We start from the raw sequence: 13,798 nt of genomic DNA on the forward strand, positions 1-13,798 counted from the left end.
TCTTAATGTGTCTAAGTCCAGATCCTCCCTGTAGATCTGAGGGGAGCACGAACAGATCAACAGCTCAGGTAAGAGATGTGCAGATAAGCAGAGACGACCAGCGGCCGACAGCTCGGGCCTCTGGGTGTCTTCGCTTTGTTTCCTGTCGGACGCTGTCGACAAGAGGTTCGAACAATCAGACAAACACCCAGTTTAACCAGTCCTACCTGGAAGACCAAACAAAAGGCGAACATGGACATGATCACCTGATCTGTCGTAAACATCCATCAGACGCTTCTGCAGATTGTCTTAAAATATAAAAAGAGCACTTTTGCATTAGTAGTTCAATTTCCATCCGAATGTAGTGAAAGCAGAAGAGATGATGCAACGAGAGCATCAAACCTCAAACGATGGAAACCGTGATGGAAATATTACATTTCAGTTTGAGTTTGAGTTCATTTATTCACTTGTCACTTTTTATTGCACTTTGTTGAATTTGGTTTTTATCAATATCCCAACTTTTCCACTTCAGCCTCAAACCTAACAACTTTTATTCTGTATTTTTCCTGCACAAACTGGTGGATGGAGACACACCTTTCTCTTCTGTTAAACTGAACTGAACTTCGCTTGATGACATCTGGGAAAGTTTTATGAATATTGAACCTTTGTGGTATAAAAATTTACAAAACGATGAGTAGTAAGTGAAGTGTTTGCAGTATGAGGTTTTATTTTTACTTCTACTTTTAACTGAAGTTGACGGGGAAAATGCTAAAATGTTTTTAAGGCCGGAGGGTTTTTCATTGATATATTTTCATGTTTTGGATGACCACTGGTTTGATGAAGGGTTTTCAAACACGATACAACAAGCAGGTTTTAAGCAAACAGACATTTCCACGGTTTATTTTGTACCCAGACGTCTCTTCGTAGGTTCTTGTTGCGTAGTGTTTTCCCAGCGGTGGGTGAAGTCAAAGCCTCACGGGAGCTCGGCTAACGTTACCTTTAGCCATATTTACATTACTCGTTTAGCTTTGACAGAAATATGAGCAGAAAATATCTTGTTTTATCGTTTTACAGAATCTGATAAAGACACTGTGAGAAAATACGCTCAACATATCTAGAAGGAGCGATGTGGCGTCATTTCTTTGTTTACGCATCACACCGATCAAACATTTCTGCATGAATGCTTCTTATTTGCATTTTAAAACCGTCATGTTTGATTGACATCGCTCCCTGACACCAGGTAGACCTGCCAGCCTGGTGGGAGATCTGCACCATCACCGGCCGCCATCAGCAACAACCAACAACATTCACAACAATGCGGAGATGAGCTGCCAGGTGGAAAGTGTTGGGCGGGAAAAACCTGGGTGGCGGCAGTGACAGAAGCAGCGGGGTGTGTGGCAACATGGAAGAGAGTCAAATAGTTAAGATGGTATTTGCATTTTGCCTGTTCGGCATGAACCCGCTGCGTCCTCCCCTCCCAGCTCTGCTACGTCTGTCTGTCAGCGTCCTATTCATTAGAGATGCTATCAGAGGACACAACACGGCGGGTGGTTTCTGCCGGAAGCAGATCTGTGGGAACCATCTCTAATCCGACACAGAGCGAGATGCGTTCGAGATTTCGAGACAATCGTCTTTGATGTGCAGAGTAAGTACGCCGCTGTAATCAGATCACCACCGTGTGTTGTTTTTTATGCATGAGCACGAAGACCGAGGAAGGAATGTCCTGTTATCTGCACTCTGCGGCTCTACAACAAAAATGCAATAAAAAAGATCCTCTAACTGATATCTAATGGTTTTTGAATGTGGTACACGTCCATGTAACAAGCGTCTTCTGCAATAACCGTCACAGAGAAGCTGCTAAACTCAAAGCAACGGATGCATCAAAGGAGCAGTGTGACGCTGTGGGACTTTGTTGGTACGTCCAGTTGTTGTTCATCTTCTCCACAGGTGACCAGAGATATCAGTTTCACCTGTGCAGAGATGCTGTCCAGATTACCTCCTGTAATCAAGGAAATAAAGAAACTTTTTAAAGACCTGCAGAGTCTCAAAAACCCTCAATGTAGAGTCTCTGTTGTTTGAGTTTCCTTTCAGGGCACATTTCATATCTGAAGCATTCGGGGGCGCGTGCTTTTTCGTAAGGGTTAATGTAACCCAGTCGTAGCAATCGTATGAAATGGACCCAACAATGGGCTTTGCTTCAGTGCACGTGGATGCAGAACCAAAAATAACAGAAAGAAAATCAAGTAAAATCATGTTTTAAAACTAGATCTCACACTAAAGTTAAAGCTGTTCTGAGAAGGAGGAAGCTGCCATCACCTGAGATGAAAAAAAAGAGATTCTCTGACAAGTTAAGCCGTCATAATTTACATGGGGGGGGGGGTGCAACACAAAGTTGTTGTTTTGCAGTAATTAGCCAGAGGCGCACTCTGAGTCTGGCTATGGTACACTGGCAAAGACTGCAGCCAGGTATTCACACAAAACCATAACGGCGCTCAGTCACGAATCCGAGTGAGTGAGTCGTCAACAATACAACAGTCAACAGTAATTAATATCTGTGGAGATAATATCAGCTCTCACAGACGATGAGTCACACTCTGGTTCACTTCGACTCCATCGCTCCAGGTGATAGTCCACCTGAAGTTTACCTTCACAGGTTTATCACACTAATATCATTATAGCTTAGTTTTCGGTCTTGCTAGCTGATGTTAAGTGGCTCGGTGATAATAACACCACATAAACAATCAAACAATCTAAATCTGACTTTTTAATGTTATGTATTATTTTACTCTTTGGATGTATTTAACGGGGCACACAGTAACATAACCGTAAATGCACCAGAGTTAGCCAACAGGCAAAGTCACACTAACTAACAACATACAGATAAATAGTGTATGCTCCTTTAAAATGAACTGAATTGATTATATTACCAGGCCATTAAGACATTAAGTCCTTCTTAAGTTCTTAGTACAAACTAGCTAGTTTTAAGTGAGTGATTTACTGAGTTAGGTTGCATCATTAAAACTTATAAAATGACTTAGCAAGTATAGATTAATGTGTAACTGTGTAAACTGGTTGTTAGGGAACATCAATAGCGCTGATAGCGTTTAATTAAGAGTCATCAATTATGTATGCAGGAAGCATTAGGCTACTAGCTAGAATAACTTACAAATACAGTTTCAGGGCGCTAAAGATTGTAAATGTATGTATTTTAACATGATGTATTTGTCAGAGTAAGTATCAAGTTTCAGGTCGGAGACGTAACTGTAGCCCAAATCTCTTTTACTCTGAACAGGTCGTATATTAGCTAATGTTAGCGTCGTCAGTTGGCTACGTTAGCTAAACAAAAGTTAGTGATAACAACAAATCTCCAGGCAAGAACTAGTTTGCGTTAGTTTATATTTTAACTTATTTATTTGTGAATCTCCACTTAAACACTTATTTTATAAGGTTTGAAATCAAAAACCTGCTGATATTCAACAACCAGTAGTTTAGTCCTGCCAATGTTACCTTTGTGTTAGCCTGGTTAGCTAATGCTGGATCACAAATGTTAGCTTTGTGAGTTGGTTCTGTTAGCTAAACAAAACCTGGCACAAAACCTTAGTGGTAACAACTAATCTCCAGGCACAAAGGTGTGTTTGTGAGGTGCAACCTGTTTTAGTGATGTTATAAGGTAATAAGTTATAATGTTTGAACTTAAAACCCTGCTGATATTGGACAGCCTGTAGTTTAGCCCTGCCAATGTTACCTTTATGTTAGCCTGATTAGCTCATCCTGGATCGCTGATGTTAGCTTTGTGATGTGTTGGTTGAATTAGACTTGCCCCAGTTGAGTTTTTGCCTTGTCAACAGATATTGAATTGTTATTTGCTTAAGTCCTGCTAATGTTATACTAGCTTCACGTCCCATTAGCTTCACTGTGGTTGGTCGGTTCACTTCATCGCTGCGATTGCACCATATTGGCAGAATGGGAAGAACAAGAGCACATTTTATTACAACTTGCTGGTGTTCACACACAGCATGTCCTCCAACCTAAATAACCATGTACATCTGTCCATAACCTTTAGCCCATAGGCCTGTAGGCCTACCAGCAACAGGCGTACTAGACCGTCATCGTCATGGTAACAATAATAAACCTGTGGTTAAAGTTGTGGGACTGTTCGGTTAGATTTAGGAGATGATCTTGGTTTGGGTGAGTTGTATATTATTTGTTTTATACTTAGAACAAAAACTTGAATAATGGTTGTCAACAGCACATTTACTGTATGTACCACTCCACAACAGATAATCTTCACCACTGTTTAATGTACTTTTATGAATTTATTTCTATTTAAGGGAGCATTTACATCAAGGCTGCATGATCAAATATTGTCTTAAATGTTGACATGAAAGTTAAAGAAGGTTGGTATATAAATAATAAATAAATAACTGTGGGTGTATGAACTACCTCTGCTGTAATTACGGCCGATTCAGAGCGCAGGTTTTGTGATTCTGGCAGCTCCCTGCGGTTTCACGCTCAGTCGACTTTCTTCTCGGCGGCGCCGCCTGGTCGGTCTGTGGGAGCGATGAGGTAATACAGACTACAACACGTTTAACCTGGCAGAGATAAAGCAGGGGGTGTGAAGAACAAGCAGGCAGAGAGGTTAAATGTCATGTTGCAGAACATCAGTGTAACAGCAGCCGACACCCACAAACAACAAGAAAGGCGTTTCGTGTGATTAAAGGTGCAGGAGTCGATGTTGTCACGAACTGAAACAGACATTATCACAAGTAAGATGTTTGTTTTTTCTTGTGTTCATTACAATGTGCGGTTAGTTTGTTACTGGATATCTGTTTTCACTGAGGGTGGAGGTTCAGCATGGAAACAATGAGCTTTAATGGAAAGCAAAATAATCTCATATATGCCAATTTACCAATTTATTATATTATATTATATATAGTTTTTATTTTCATTTACATATTTTATGATCAACTGTCTTTCTATTTTCTAATTTCATTGTCCTTCTACTTTACTGCACTATTTCATTTTCTACTGTAAAGCAGTATTGTATTATTATTATTGTTATTGTTATTATTATTATGACGCAACAATAACCTGAACACATGTCGAGTGTTACAGCTCATCATCATTACGGCCACCACACAGTAAAACAGCTTTTGTTTGCTCGTGTTTTCATTAGTAAAGACGAATAAACTGTAAAAACATTTATATCATTACCACATTAAACAGGACACAGTAGGTGGAGGTTGTTTTTCCTTTTTTCAAACATCATCAAATAGAATTCTTTTTTTTTTTTTAACTTTCTGTTGATTAAGTTTGAATTTCTGTTGGTGGCGAGTTTTTCTTTTACTTTTTCTTTTTACAAACAAACAGGAAAATATGAGACGCAGCGAAACACGGCTGGTGAAGAGACAAACTTCCATCACTGGGTCGGACATTAAGTCACTGCTGGATCATTACAGTCCAACAACCAGGAAAGGAACAGGAATTTAATTGAAATGAAAATGTTATGAGAAGCCTCGTTAAACTAATTAATAATTCCATTTGATTAGAACTCAGATCTCATGTTTGTAGTTCTGATTATCTCTATCATAAAACACTCAGCAGTGTGGTTGTTTCCCAGATCTCAGCAGTGAACACGGGGAATGTGTTTCTGCTTTTCCTCCAGGTGGATGTTTGTCAGATGATAGAAAAGAGGACGAGGACTTCACTGACTTCCTAAATGACTCAAACGCTTCCTGAAGAGAGTGTTGAACAATGAGCTGGTGTTTGCTCTGTCAGTCAGCGTCTCAGCAGGACTCAGACGGTCCAGGGTTTAATGCACGGCCTGTGTTTACTTTGAGCTGTTTGCTGACGGCTCATCTTCTGCCTTTTTAAATCTTCAGCTTCAGACGAAAAACTGCTAATGAGCCTGAAACCGGAGACGCTTTTCCAGCTTTGGTTGGTTTTCTGATGAACTTCTGTTGTAGCACAAACTTCCTCTGTGTGCAGCCAGACTCTTCAGATTCTTTACATGCATGAAAAAGCACAAGTGACTTCATCACGTCAAACACATTTCACCTGTTTATCACAAATTCCATAAATGATAAAAAAATTCACATACGGGAGCATTTGCTTTTCATATACAGCACAGTCTGTTTTTCACAGGTGAAAGCAGCATATACAACATTTAATGAACATTTGTTTGTTGTTATAAGCAGATGCTGTAAAAAGAGATGATTATTGATAATATAAAATATGTCTGATGGGATCATTTCTCACATATTGTACATTAATGTTTAGTAACTGTAATTTAATTAGATGTCTGCATGTCAATATAAGAAATTTAAATATCCATGATGAGGTATTTTGGGGGGTTCCAGGCCGTTTCTCCTCTATCTTTTAGCTTAGCCTCTATGCTAAGCTAAAAGATATGAGAGAGGTGTGAATCTTGTCATCTCAAAAATGGTTGCCGTGGTTACAGTTTCACATTGTCCAATAAGACGGTATTTCCTACAGATGCAGAGCGGAATAGGTCCAAACATAATTTCAAATACAGTCTGTTTTAATGTTGAATTTAAAATATTAAATACTGTAAACTCTGTTGTAAAATCTATTACATGTTGTTTTAATTGGGTTTTTATTCATCCAGGGAAGTCTGAAGTCTGAAGTCTGATGCGTTTGCATTGAGCAGCTGCACACAGGTACGTGCACCTGATCTGTGGAGAGGAGGGAGGGGCAGAAGCTGCTGTTTCACTGCCCTCACACACATTCATCCTGTTGGTCCGGGAATCGAACCGGCAACCTTCGAGTCACAACGCAGATCCAGGAACCTCTTGTTGCTCCTCTCAGTGCGGAGACACTACGTCAGATTGTATTAAATAGTATTGATCAGTAAGACGCCATGAACACACACAGATCCACATATAAAAATATATTTTTTATTATTATCATTATAATTCTATACGAACATCTGTCGTCCTTCTCTGCTCTCACATCTGGAAATCTTTTCCCACTGAGATAAATTTTTTTGTTGCATTATTAAATCTTTATTAAGCACATTCATAGAAAAATATACTTCCAGCTCTGCCAAGATATTTTACAAGATGATACCATCCCGATGCAATTTAGGGAAACAGACGCAGCTCCAAAATGGCTTTCTGTGTTTTACCTTCACCTCTTCTTCACTACATCAAGTCCTGGAGGGTCTACAGTTCCAGCACAGGCAGACAGAAGGATAGGTTTGTAAAAATCTGACAGTCTTTGAACGTCTCGTCGCATCTTGTGAGTTTCCTCAGCCTGGTCACGAGGCTGAAGATAATCTGTGAGCAGGGAGAGGATGTTTGTTCAGAGGACTCTGAGGTTTCCTGTCCTCTGCAGAAAAACACACAACAAAACAAAAACAGATTCATCACGATTATTATTCTCATGTCAATAATCGTTGGTTTGTATTTAAAGGTTAAAAGGTTAAAGCTGAAAACATTTAGTTAACAGCTGATATCTGTTGTTGTTCTGCTTCATTACTGTTTATGTTTTTGAGTGTTTGCTGTTTTTATTGTTTCCTATTCTGCCTTTAATTTCTATTCACTGCTTTTTCTCAAAGAGACAATTATTTAGCAACAAATGCTCCAGTCCAGAAGCTACGGAAGCCCAGGAAGGTAAAACTATCAAGTATTTTGCAATTTATAAAAACAAAGATTATAGAAGAAAACATTTTTTTAAATGTAATTTAAATGTCTTTATTTCTTAGTTCTTAGAAGGTTGTGATGCTTTCAGGTGACCCAGCTCTCAGGTTGGGAAACACAGACACAGGAATAATACTATCATGATTTATTGCATTTATTTCATGACTTGATATTTATCAAGATATTTTGTTCAGGTGAGTCTTTTACACTTTACCTGAACCTGCTGAACTCAGGTGACATCACTGATAATGATCCTTTTTTTGAAACAGCTGGTGGGAAATCGTTTTTCTTTTCCAGTTAAAACTATGTCAAACTCTTTTTTTCTGCAGCATGAAAACACTGAAACATATCATTGAGATTTATTGTTTGATACGAATCATTAAACCTACATTAGCATATTTTGCTTTTTAATTTCTTGTCCTCTCCAGCAGCTGAATCAGCCACATTTATCATGTTTGTTTGCATCGTCACTTTTCACACGCAGCAGATATGATGCATTATATCATCTGTATTTTACGCTTTATGTTCAACCTACTAACTAAAGACTCAACACGACCGAGCCTCTCCCTGAGAAACACACATTAGTGGCTGCTGAGCGCAGAAACAGCAGCAGCTCCTCAGATGTGTTTTTATAGCTTCCAACACAGGATGTTATTTAGATTTGTAATTTTCAGCCAGACCACAAACTCTCCGTCCCCCGAAAGACTAAAATACAACCGTGAATATCAACAGTGAGCTGGGAGAGGAATGTGGAGTTACCGATGTCTCAAAAACATGGCACTGACTTCTGTTGAAATAATTCTGGTTGGTTTGTTGTCATTCTGGACGTAAAACATCTGGATCACATCTTCCACACCTGGTCAGAGACAAGGAGTCAAGGAGTCAGTCTCACCTTCTCTTTGTGAAAGTTTGAAAGATGTCGTGATGTGAAAATCTGTGGCCTCCAGTGGTGCTGCAGAGCCGGGGTGAGCCAGACTGGGAGCCAGACTGGGAGCCAGACTGGGAGCCAGACTGGGAGCCAGACTGGAGGAGTGAGGCTGCCAGTGGTGTCCGGTGTTCATGTAGCTGGCTGCTGGACCTCCGTACGCACCGTACTGGTTTGGTGGAGAATACGCACAAGCGGAGACGTAACCAGACAGACTGGACGAGGACTGAGGAAAAGACAGAATGAAGAGAAACATGACGATCGAACATATTTGTTAAAAGAAAATCACTAAAAACCAGCAGCAGCAGATTAGATTAGTTTTGTTTAGAACGATCCAACCAATCAGAACGTTGAACAGACCGACGGAAACAATTTATTTAGTTTTCTGTTGAATGTTTTTCCTTTCTTGTCTCTTCGTTGTGAGGAAAAAGACTAAATATACATCTGCTGTGCAACAGGATCTTTACCTGCCAAAATATACTGGACTGAAATCTCCAGACGTGTTCTCAAATCCCCCATAATCCACTTCTCTAAAAATGTCCAAAAACTCCTCACTTTGAAAAAAATGTTCTTAAATCCAAACTGTCTTCACTTTCCACAAATGAACTAATTTTGCCAAAAATCACCTTTATTTTAAAAAATTGCCAATAAATGTCACAGAATCCAAAAATGTTCAAACTATTGTCACTTTACAAAAAGTTTGCAAATGTTTTATTTATAATACTCTGATTACTCTGGTTTCACAATATTGTCCAAAATGAAAAATACTGAACAGCTTAAATCAGACCTGAGTGTATGTTAAACTGCAGGTAACCATGGCAACCAGGAGAAGCACAGCCTTTTTTTTACTTGTTCATAAACTGAAGGTTTTTCTGAAGTGAATCACAAACATCCACCTCGTGTTTTTATCTTCCATATGATCCACAGTCAGCTGTTTGTAGTTCAGCCCAAAACAAACAACATCAAGACGGCTGTGATGATGATGATGATGGTGATGATGATGATGATGGTAGCCAATCAGAGCACCTAGTAATAAACTACCAGGAAGCCGAATAGAGCCCCAAAAGTAAAACAGAGCGAGCAAATGGAAACACACCAGCATGAAAAGAAAATTCAAGTTGAAACTAAAGATCAATAACTGATTGATCTGCACGTCTCTTACCTGCTGTGGATATTTGAAGTCCGGCTCGTTGTTGATTTTCTCTGCTCCATTTATTCCAGAGGGAAACGCTCTGCTGCTCATACTGGTCATACTGGTCATACTGGTCATACTGGTCCAGTCCTCCACTTTGGCTGAGTGTGCATTAGGTCCAGACAGAGCTGAGCAGACAGTGTAGACTGGATTAACAATTTAAACTTAATTCAATTTAACATGAATAATCTCAGAGTGTCGCTCTGCTTCGTGAAATACTACATTCATTTCTTTAGTTTATGTTTTAAAAGGGAAGAATTACCAGTCTTTAAAAAAAGATGTCAGCAACCAGCGACCCTGTTGTTGTTGGAAAAAGTGATTTTATCAAATCGGAACGTGTGAAAAACAAACTGCTTTTTATAAAAATTACAGGAATTTTTCAACATTTTGAAAAAGGTAAAGTTGATCCACAAGTTCATCAGTTTATAGGAGAGATTTTTAAACATGAAATATAAATATTCATGACCGTGTCACCCCAGCCTTCAGAAAATTCAGCATTTGTTCTGTACGTTTCTTTCTGCTTTATCTTTGTATTTGACGTGCACATTTTGTTTGTGTTCAAATTTAATAAACTGTAAATAAATAAAGACAGAAACAGAAAATAATACAAATAGATTTTCTGACTTGAGTTTAAAAGTCAGACTTCAGCTCATCTGTTCTGTTTCCACCACAGTTTCATTATGAACAGATGTTTTTAAAAATGTTTTATTTTCTCCACATGTTCAGTCTCAGGAGTTTCAGTGTGAAAGCTGCTGATGGATTCTGTGATGTGACTTCAGCTGCTGCCGCTGAAGTTAGAAACAACGTCTTGTTTTTGAATTTCAGCTGCAGGAAACGGCTTCATGACATCAACTTGAAAACTTGAGGTTTTTTTATGCGTCACTTACATTTTTGTTCAATAAAATTCAAATCATAATGAAGATCTTCTAGAGTGAAGACTTTAAGACTTGAGGAGTAAAGCAGAACCATGACAGAGAGACATTGTGATATTTAAATTATTGGGAAGTAGCCTGTCAAATACAAACCAGCAGCTCAGCCCTCAAACACTTTCACACTTTCCCATTTGCATAAATCACAATCTGCTGTTTCTGCAGGTTTGAAAACGTCTTTAAAAACTGATGTTGATCGAACAGAGGAAGCCAAAGACGTGGACCCAGCAGGGTTTTTAGCGTTGCCATGGTAACCAGTTCTGGATCCAGTTAACCACCAAGACGAAACTGACCACGATAGAAATAAGACTCTCTCTCTCTCTCTCTCTCTCTCTCTCTCTCTCTCTCTCTCTCTCTCTCTCTGTCTCTCTCTCTCTCTCTCTCTCTCTCTCTCTCTCTCTCTCTCTCTCTCTCTCTCTCTCTGTCTCTCTCTCTGTCTCTCTCGTATTAACTAAACTGAATGACTGTGTGAAGAACACTGAAAAGATTAAATGAGATCAGATTAACAGAAAACAGGAGAAGATTTTAGTTGTAGATTTCAGACCTTGTTAAATATTACTCCATGATTTCACAACAAACGTGAGTTTAAAAAAATCCCATTATAATAATAATAATAATAATAATAATAACAATAATAATAATAATAATAATAATAATAATAATAATAATAATAATAATAATGTGATATTATGTTCAAACCCAGAGAAAAACACAAAGAAGAAAAGAATAATTAATAATAATATGAATTGTTTATTATGCGATTTAAGATGTTAAATGTTCTAGTAGCTGTTTGTTAACGGCAGTTATATAAGGTGGTTTATTTTCAATAAATAATATTTCCAATACATTAAATTAAATTTTTACTTCATAATTCTACTTTTAGTAACTTCACTGAACCTGAATTTGTAAGTTTCAAAACGTTTTTCTGGCTGATTCCAGGATTAAAACTGAACTTTTGTAGCAACATGATCAATGAATTATTTACAATTAACCTGAAGGAATTTATTCTTTATAATGTAGCTGCAGAAATATGAAAATAAATCTATCCAACAATTAACTGAATCAATAAAAAACAGTATAAAAACATTTTCTATTTGACTTGGACAAAACTCACCGGAAATATTTGTGAACATAAAATGACAGTTTGTTTGTTTGTTGCTTTAAACTCAGACAAGGATCCGGATGTTTTAAGGTTTAAATGAAGGATTTAAATGTGGACTTGTTGATAACAGTTTCACCGACCTGCCGGGTCCATGAAAGCTCGGATGCCCAGGATGTTGTGCCAGTTCCGCGGCAGGCCGACGTGTCCGGCGGGCCCGCTGCCGGTCCTGGTGCCGGTGGCTGTGACCCCGGGCCCGGTGTAGGGGGGGTACGGGTAGACGTGTCCGTACTGGAGCGGAGCCGGAGCCGGCTTGTCTCCCTCGGACTGACTCGGTTGAGTCCCGATCTTATTCCTGAGGATGCGGCTGATGGAGCTCACGGACGGGACGTTGTACTTGTCACAGACCCCGTCCGTCAGCAGCCGGTCCCGGATCTCCCAGGCGAAGATCCCCGGATCTCCCTGCTTGTAGTCCCGGATGCTCTTGACCACGACCGGGGTGGTGACCCGGGGCTTGCTGCCGCCGATGGCTCCGGGCAGGATGGAGCCGGTCTCGTTATAGCGGGCCAGGATCTTGGACACGCAGCCGTGAGAGACCCGCAGCTGGCGGCTGATGTCGCAGGGCCGCATCCCGAGCTGCGCCAGCTCCACGATCCGCAGCCGGACCGGGTTCGGCAGCGGCCGGCCGTTAACGAACACCCCGCCGAGCTGGTTCACCTCCCCGTAGCTCTGCTCTGCACACAGGGAGGATACACGGGGTTTACCACCTGCAGTTCCAGGGCCTTCTGCTCTGTTTATGTTGGTTTTTGTTCAGTTATGAATTTTTTTTTTTTAAAGTCTAATTTAAAGTTAAATATGACAAAACAAGTAAATATTCAACTAACGAATTAAACCTGGCTGCAGCTTCTTAAAACATGTTTTTGTTTAAACTTAATTATTAAAATCTTAAGAAATAATTTAAAAAAGGAAAAAGAATTATTAGATGACAGATTTTCTTTGATTTTATTGCACAAGAATGAAATAAAAACAAGCAAAACTTTACATTTTTATAGAGAGTGTGAGATTTAAATGAGCTTAAAGAATTAAAGGTCAGATCTGTAAAAATAAAGCTGCTTCACAAAGAAAAGATCTTGTTTTTGTCAGTTTATATTTGCTCAGTTACTCAGCAGTTTATTTGTTTATTCTGATCTGATTATGACTGAAAACACTGACCTGCTTCATTTTAACAAAACTTTAACTGCAGAAAATAAAAATAAAAATATGGATCTGATAATAATAATAATAATAATAATAATAATAATAATATATATATTTATTTTGTTTTTAAAAGATCATAATTATGATTATGATAATAATAATGATGGTGATGATAATAATCATAATAATTATTATGATTATTATCGTTATTATAAAACGATAATAATCATAATAATTAAAATAATAATACAGTTGTAGTCCATTTTTTCTGTAATTAGTTTCTGAAAAGTTGAAGCCAGTTCATGATGTTTTCACTCAGTGTGTTTTCAGTTTCGTGTCACTGGAGTCAAAGAAACAATCAGCTAAAAGTAGAAACAACCACAGAAAGAAAGTCTCTGCCGAAATCATGAAATAGAAAATAAGAAATATGTGAAATTCTGCAGCAGCTGCTGTTTGTGGAAAAGCATCAGGCCTCCAGTGGTTTTCTCTCTCTCTCTCTCTCTCTCTCTCTCTCTCTCTCTCTTTCTTTTGCACATTTAGACTTTTAACAAACTTTAAGTGCCACAGTAAATACAGTTTTATACAGTTTTTAACTTTCCTCAGATGCACTGGAATGAAAATCATCATCATCATGTTTCCTGAATTATTGTTGGTTAAGGAGATTACATCTTCACTTCATCAGGATTTCCATTAAATTACATCTGACAAATCTTTTCTCCATGAAGCTCGTCTTTCTGAAAACCATTTAGATGAATTCATGCTTTAGTTAACTTGGAAATAAAAGCAGCAACAAAGCAACTTTTCCTAACCCCCCCC

General features: G+C 38.7%; 1 protein-coding gene and 1 long non-coding RNA gene across 3 annotated transcripts in view; one reads left to right on the top strand and one right to left on the bottom strand.

The window, feature by feature from the left end:
• On the top strand, positions 1 to 1,762 carry LOC147817515 (uncharacterized). Its single transcript, XR_015436301.1, has 2 exons — positions 1 to 68; positions 1,220 to 1,762. It is a non-coding gene; the product is annotated as an uncharacterized LOC147817515 (long non-coding RNA).
• A 5,120-nt stretch (positions 1,763 to 6,882) lies between these two features.
• Positions 6,883 to 13,798, bottom strand: part of pax1b (paired box 1b) — a 7,108-nt gene continuing 192 nt past the window's right edge. Inside the window, exons 2-5 of one of the 2 annotated variants that reach the window (XM_023394299.2) lie at positions 11,929 to 12,519; positions 9,728 to 9,885; positions 8,533 to 8,791; positions 6,883 to 7,277 (exon numbers count right to left, since the gene is read on the bottom strand). In XM_023394299.2, the coding sequence (XP_023250067.1) occupies positions 7,129 to 7,277; positions 8,533 to 8,791; positions 9,728 to 9,885; positions 11,929 to 12,519 (1,157 nt within the window). In that variant the 3' untranslated portion in view covers positions 6,883 to 7,128. Of the gene's footprint in view, positions 7,330 to 8,532; positions 8,792 to 9,727; positions 9,886 to 11,928; positions 12,520 to 13,798 lie in introns of both variants that reach the window. The other variant, XM_023394300.2, reaches the window with a different exon arrangement.

The sequence above is a fragment of the Seriola lalandi genome, unplaced genomic scaffold, assembly GCF_002814215.2.
Source record: "Seriola lalandi dorsalis isolate HSWRI2012SDOR001 ecotype SW California unplaced genomic scaffold, Sedor1 jcf7180002054947, whole genome shotgun sequence".
Lineage (NCBI taxonomy): Eukaryota > Metazoa > Chordata > Actinopteri > Carangiformes > Carangidae > Seriola > Seriola lalandi.